This window comes from Amaranthus tricolor, chromosome 5 (assembly GCF_026212465.1).
Source record: "Amaranthus tricolor cultivar Red isolate AtriRed21 chromosome 5, ASM2621246v1, whole genome shotgun sequence".
In the NCBI taxonomy this organism is placed as follows: domain Eukaryota; kingdom Viridiplantae; phylum Streptophyta; class Magnoliopsida; order Caryophyllales; family Amaranthaceae; genus Amaranthus; species Amaranthus tricolor.
Genome location: NC_080051.1, coordinates 8,315,789 through 8,322,355, shown reverse-complemented (window position 1 = coordinate 8,322,355; position 6,567 = coordinate 8,315,789). Strand labels below are relative to the sequence as shown.

The following is a 6,567-nucleotide window of genomic DNA, read 5'->3' as shown; positions in this document are numbered from 1 at the left end:
CCTAGCATGCAAAGGCTCTATTATGTAATCTTTGTTCATTATTTCCAACCTTGCAACGTTGCCCGACATGTGCGGGTCGTGCAAGTCATATTTCCAATTTGTTTTGGTGGAATACACTTAGGAGAGCTAATCCCAAGGCAACCACCTACCTAAGACGTTGCCCGTCCTGTTCGGGTCGCCAAAGGCTAAGTATGCATACCCCCATGGTGATCATAAAGATCCCTGAATGCCATGGGAAAAATAGTTGATAATTTTCCAATTCATTTGTTAACCCTTTTGGGTAACATATCCATAAATTCTCAATTTCCACATAATCATTTCATATTATTTGAGGTGTCTAATCCTTATGTGATTACAATGCCTCGATTAGGAATAAAACAACATTACTTGCACAACCATATAAACAGTATGGTCTAAGCGTGTACCTTTAAGCACAGCAATTCCAAACAACGTTCAAGCACGACAAGAATTTCACCCTCTTATGAATCGAGGTCCTAATTAACAAACACACAAAACGACCACGTTTAATAACGGGTTTTCACAAACAATCCACTCCATACTACTAAAATATCACAAAGACTTGATAATTTCAAATGTTTTCATCCAATTCATGTTCGCTCCAAAATTCCCATTCTGACCAGAAACTTTTATGGCCAAATCGGATAGTTTAGAAAATTCAAATTAAAAATCCGACTTCACCGCTGCGTCCGGAACGCATCAATTATCTTGGGTACCAAATTTCATAATTTCTAGCATCCGATTACTATTTTTAATTATTTTAAGCGTTTTAACGAGGTTTAAAAACACATCGGTTAAATAAAACCACAACGGAACACACCCGATACCCGGATCGGGGCGCCACTACCGAGGCAGCAGCTGCTGTCCGGAATCCCCTTTTACTTTAATTATTATTTTTTTATTATTTTATTATTCGAATTATTAAATCCTTTCTTTTTTTTTTTTTAAATCTCATAACCTACATACCAACCGAAACCGAATTTTCATTCTACTAAAATAAAACAAACAAGACCAATTTCCTATCACACAACCACTTGATATTTCCACACATTTGGCAATACACAGTCCCATCAACAATCTAAGCCATCATCAAAACATAAGGCTAACAACTTAAGACATACTCATCATCAAGATCTTCAAAAACATTTAAAATTTCATAACCATGATAAGTAAATTAAATATTTGATCCTCTTATCAAATTTAAATTTTGTAGAGAATCATAAACCAACATTTTTTTTTTAAAATCGAACATATATATATATAAGGACAATCCTTTAAACAAATCAAATTTTGTTAAAGGATTTATAAACTCATGGATAATTACATCACTTAATCCACACACTTAAAATTTCATCTAACAAACTAAAATCTCGTTAGAGAAATATAAATCGTAAAATAAATTCAATTTAACATTTGAATAGACTTTATTCTTATAACAAATTTAAACTTTGTTAAAGAATGTAAATCAAGGAAAATTTGCATAACAGAAATATGATTTAACCCTTTTAACAAATCAATTTTATCAAAGGATTATTAAAGAAAACTTATATAAAATACTTAATCCTCCTAATAAGTCATAGGATGTCATCATATTGAAAGAAATATTATATAATCTCATACTAGAATTTCTTATAAATAAAATTTATAAATAACAACTCAACTTACTTACCCTTTGATTTGAAGATTGGATTGAACAAAGTTTTTTTTTTTTTTTTTCTTCTTGAATACCGAAACAAGAACAAGAAAAGAGGAAAATTTTCTGAATTTTGTTCACTTTGAAAGCTTAGGAAATGTGAGGAAATTCAAATGATGCTTAAGAATTAATAGGCACTTAAGAGGTGAGCTTAATGTGCCATAATACTCACTTATGAGAGGAGTTACAAACTCCTCCCATTCCTCCTCACAATAACCGGCCACCCCTTCCAAATTCCCCCTTATAATTTTCTTTTTTTAATTAATCATTTAATTAATTGAGTAATTATTGTGTTATTATTACAATTGAAACAAAACGTCATGCGATTAAACTCGTTACCGTTAAAAATACCCCACTTTGTTACTTATAATTAACTACGTAAAATAATATAATTTAATATCACTTATTTATTTTATTTTGTTATATTTTATTTTATTATATTATATTTTATTTTTAAACCCGATAAATGACGGGGTGTTACAGTTACACTTGGTATCAGAGCCAACGTTATTCGAACGTCGGATCTTCTTATCCGATACTAGGAAACACCGTGATAAATACATTTTTGAAAAAAATTAGTATTTTAAATGAAATTTGTTTTATGTGTTTTCTATGCTAAAAAAAAATATGTGATTTGCAATTTAAAATGTAGCTAACGCAACACTTCCCTACTTTATTAAAGATGCCAAGAGGTGGTGGTAGAGGATGTATCGCAAGAAGTGAACCTCAAGAGACGAGGAATGATTTTGCTGATGACACGACCCAGGATGCAAGAGTTCAGGCTCTGGAAAATCAGTTAAGAATGATGGAAAGGAATAATGAGAGGCTACTGAATTTAATGGAGAAGCAGATGAGTCGTTTCCATGAAGATGATGAGGGGAAATTTTATAAGAGATTGTCTAGTCATCAACCTCCAAAATATGATGGAGAACCTGATCCAGTTCGCTTTGAGGATTGGATTGCAGAAATGGAGAAACTGTTGGAGGCTATAAACTGCCCGTCAAGGATGAAAGTGAAATTAGCCGCATTCTACTTAACAGGCACTGCTGAATTATGGTGGAGGACTGTAAAACAAACCGCCATAGATTCTACATGGGAAGAATTTATAAAGAAGCTTCGTGATCAATTTTACCCACCCTCGCTTCAGAGAAAGAAAGAGAATGAATTCTTATTTCTGAGGCAAGGAACTATGTCAGTGATCGAGTACGCAAGTAAGTTCAGAGAGCTAGCTAGATTCGCTACCGAAATAGTGATCTCTGATCGGGGCAAGGCGATTAGATTTTTCGAAGGTCTGAACCTCAGGATCCAAAAAGGCACTCCTAGATATCAAGATTTTGATGATTTGTACAATCAAGCCTTGGAGTACGAGCGTATTTTGGAAAAAGAAGATGGGTTTAATAAAAGAAAGAATGAATCCAGTAGGGGCGGTGGATACAAGAGGGCCAAGAGTGAGGGAAAGAAGCCGTTTCAGACTGCAGCAAGGCCGACACAGTGGAAATGTAGGTTATGTGGAAAAGATCATCGAGGCCGAAATTGTAATGGGAAGATTGTATGTTACAAGTGTCACAAGGAGGGACATTTGGCTAATAACTGTGGGGAAACGTTCAATCAAAGCAAAACAACATCGGAAGCTGCAGGAAACAGAGCATTTGGCACTCAGAGGAATGAGACTAGAGCATCCGTGGGCCTGCATGCAATTGGAGATCATTATGATGGTTTACACCAGGAGTTTGAAGTGGAAGGTAAAGTAATTTCTGGAAAATTTCCTGTTGGTAATTTTACAGCAAATGTTTTGTTTGATTGTGGAGCGGATAGGTCTTTTATTTCTAGTGCTTTTCTTCGCATATCTTCTATTTCTTTAAAACCTCAAAAATCCCATTTGTGTATCAATTTACCTGATGGTACACCTTACCTGTGTGACCGTATCTTTTATGATTTTCCATTGGAGATTTGTGGGAATCTTTTACCAGCTGACTTAATTCAATTCGATTTGGGAACATTTGATATCATTTTGGGTATGGATTGGTTGGAGAGATATTCAGCGGAGATTTTGTGTAAGGAAAAGGTTGTTAGAATAAAAACTCCCGAGGGAACAAAGTGTATTCGGAAGAACTCAAGATCTCAGCTAGAGACAATTTCTGTAATTCAAGCATCACAAATGATAAGACAAGGAGATGAAGGGTTCTTATGTTATGTTACTACTGAAGAAGTAAAACCTAAACCTAGTTTGCAAGAAACCCCGATCGTGCAAGAATATTCTGATGTGTTTCCTGAAGAATTACCCGGTATACCTCCAAAAAGAGAAGTAGACTTCCATATTGACCTTATTCCTGATACCACTCCTATTTCTAAAACTCCTTACCGTTTTGCTCCAGCTGAGTTGGCTGAGCTAAAGAAGCAACTAGATGAATTGCTGGAAAAAGGTTTCATTCGACCTAGTGTTTCACCATGGGGAGCTCCGGTCCTCTTTGTCAGAAAGAAAGATGGGAGTATGAGGCTATGCATTGATTATCGGGAGATCAATAAGATTACCATCAAGAATCGTTATCCTTTGCCAAGGATAGACGACCTTTTTGATCAGTTAGGGGGAGCAAGGGTCTTTTCGAAGATAGATTTGAGGTCTGGTTATCATCAATTGAGGATTGCTGAAGAAGATATTCCTAAGACTGCATTCAGAACCAGATATGGGCACTATGAGTTTCTAGTAATGCCATTTGGTCTAACGAATGCTCCAGCAGCATTTATGGACCTCATGCAAAGATATTTCAACCCTTACCTGGATAAGTTTGTGGTTGTGTTTATTGATGATATATTGGTGTATTCGAAGAATGAAGAGCAACATGAGCAGCACTTAAGGATAGTTTTAGAGAAGTTGAGAAAAGAGAAACTTTTTGGCAAGTTTAGTAAATGTGAATTTTGGTTAGAAAAGATATCTTTCTTAGGGCACGTTGTTTCGAAGGATGGAATTTCTGTTGACCCTGAAAAGATTAGGGCAGTGATGGAATGGCCGAATCCAAAGAGTGTTACTGAAGTAAGAAGTTTCTTAGGCTTGGCAGGCTATTACAGGAAGTTTGTGGAAAATTTTTCTAAAATTTCCCGACCGTTGTTTGAGTTGCTTAAAAAGGGAGTTCGGTTTCAGTGGGGCGAGAAGCAGAGTAAATCATTAGAAGAGCTTAAAAGGAGACTTACGACGGCACCTGTGTTGATCATGCCCGACTGTGGGAAAGCATTTGAGGTATATTGTGATGCATCGAAGGAAGGTTTGGGATGTGTGCTAATGCAAGAAGGCAAAGTAGTAGCTTATGCGTCAAGGCAATTAAGGCCACACGAGTTGAATTATCCAGTACACGACATTGAACTAGCAGCTGTAATTTTTGCCCTGAAGTTATGGAGACATTATCTCTACGGAGTACCATGCAAGATCTTCACTGATCATAAAAATTTGAAATATGTCTTCACTCAGAAGGAGCTGAATATGCGACAAAGGCGGTGGCTGGAAATCATTAAAGACTTTGAAGTTGACATAAATTATCATCCCGGAAAAGCAAACAAAGTGGCAGATGCATTGAGCAGAAGGCCGAGGATATCTGTAAATGCTATAATGACGGTACCTTGGGAATTATACCAAGAAATCCAGAAGTTAGATCTAGAAATTGTTAATCACTATCAAGTTGTTGAATATTTGGGAGCAATGACTATACAACCGACTTTGTTCGAAAGAATTATAGAAGCACAACAAGAAGATCCCGAGATAATCGAGTTAATCATTCGAGTTCAAAGAAAAGAGACAGAAGCGTTCGAAGTAGGTGAGAAAGGTGAACTAAGAATGAACGGGAGATTGTGTATACCAGACAACACAGAGTTGAAAAAAGAGATTTTGAAGGAAGGACACCAAGGAATGTTTCACTTACACCCTGGTAGAGATAAAATGATTGAAGAATTAAGGAAATTATTTTGGTGGAAAGGTATGAGGAAAGATGTAGCTGATTTTGTATCTCGATGCTTGATATGCCAGAAGGTGAAATTTGAAAGGCAAAAGAGTTCTGGACTACTTCAACCACTAGAAATTCCTGAGTGGAAATGGGATTCCGTATCCATGGATTTTGTAGTTGGATTACCAAGAACGCAACGAGGAAATGACACAATTTGGGTAATAGTCGACAGATTGACCAAAGTTGCAAGGTTCCTGCCAATGAAGGGAACATGGTCAGTAAAACAATTGGCTGATGCTTATGTTCGAGAAATTGTAAGATTACATGGAGTACCGAGAACAATTGTGTCTGACAGAGACCCAAAATTTTTGTCACGATTTTGGGAAAAGTTGCAAGAAGCATTCGGATCGAAGCTATGTTTAAGTACCGCATTTCATCCGGCTACTGATGGCCAAACCGAAAGAACCATCCAGACATTAGAGGATCTTTTGAGATGTTGTATTCTTGAATTTGGTGGTTCATGGGAACAGAAATTGCCTTTGATAGAGTTTTCGTACAACAACAGGTATCAAACCAGCATTAAGATGGCACCAAACGAAGCCTTATACGGAAGAAAATGTCGAGTGCCGTTGTGTTGGGATCAGATGGACCGAAATGTGCCTGAAGGACCAGATCTTATTCAAGACTCTATTGATAGCTTAAGGGTGGTACAAGAGAACATGAAGGCAGCACAAAGTAGACAGAAGAGTTATGCAGACAACCGTCGCAGAGCTTTGCAATTTGCTGAAGGCGACAAAGTATTTCTAAAGATTTCACCAACAAAAGGGGTCCAACGCTTTGGGATAAAAGGGAAATTAAGCCCTAAATTTATCGGACCCTTTGAAATTTTGAAAAGAGTAGGGGAGGTGGCATACGAACTAGCTT

General features: G+C 36.7%; 1 protein-coding gene across 1 annotated transcript; it reads left to right on the top strand.

Moving 5' to 3' along the window:
* The first annotated feature begins 2,393 nt into the window (after positions 1 to 2,393).
* Positions 2,394 to 3,511, top strand: LOC130813372 (uncharacterized). Its single transcript, XM_057679204.1, has 2 exons — positions 2,394 to 3,439; positions 3,496 to 3,511. The coding sequence occupies exons 1-2, from the start codon at positions 2,394 to 2,396 to the stop codon at positions 3,509 to 3,511; spliced, it is 1,062 nt and encodes a 353-aa protein (XP_057535187.1).
* The last annotated feature ends 3,056 nt before the right edge of the window (positions 3,512 to 6,567 follow it).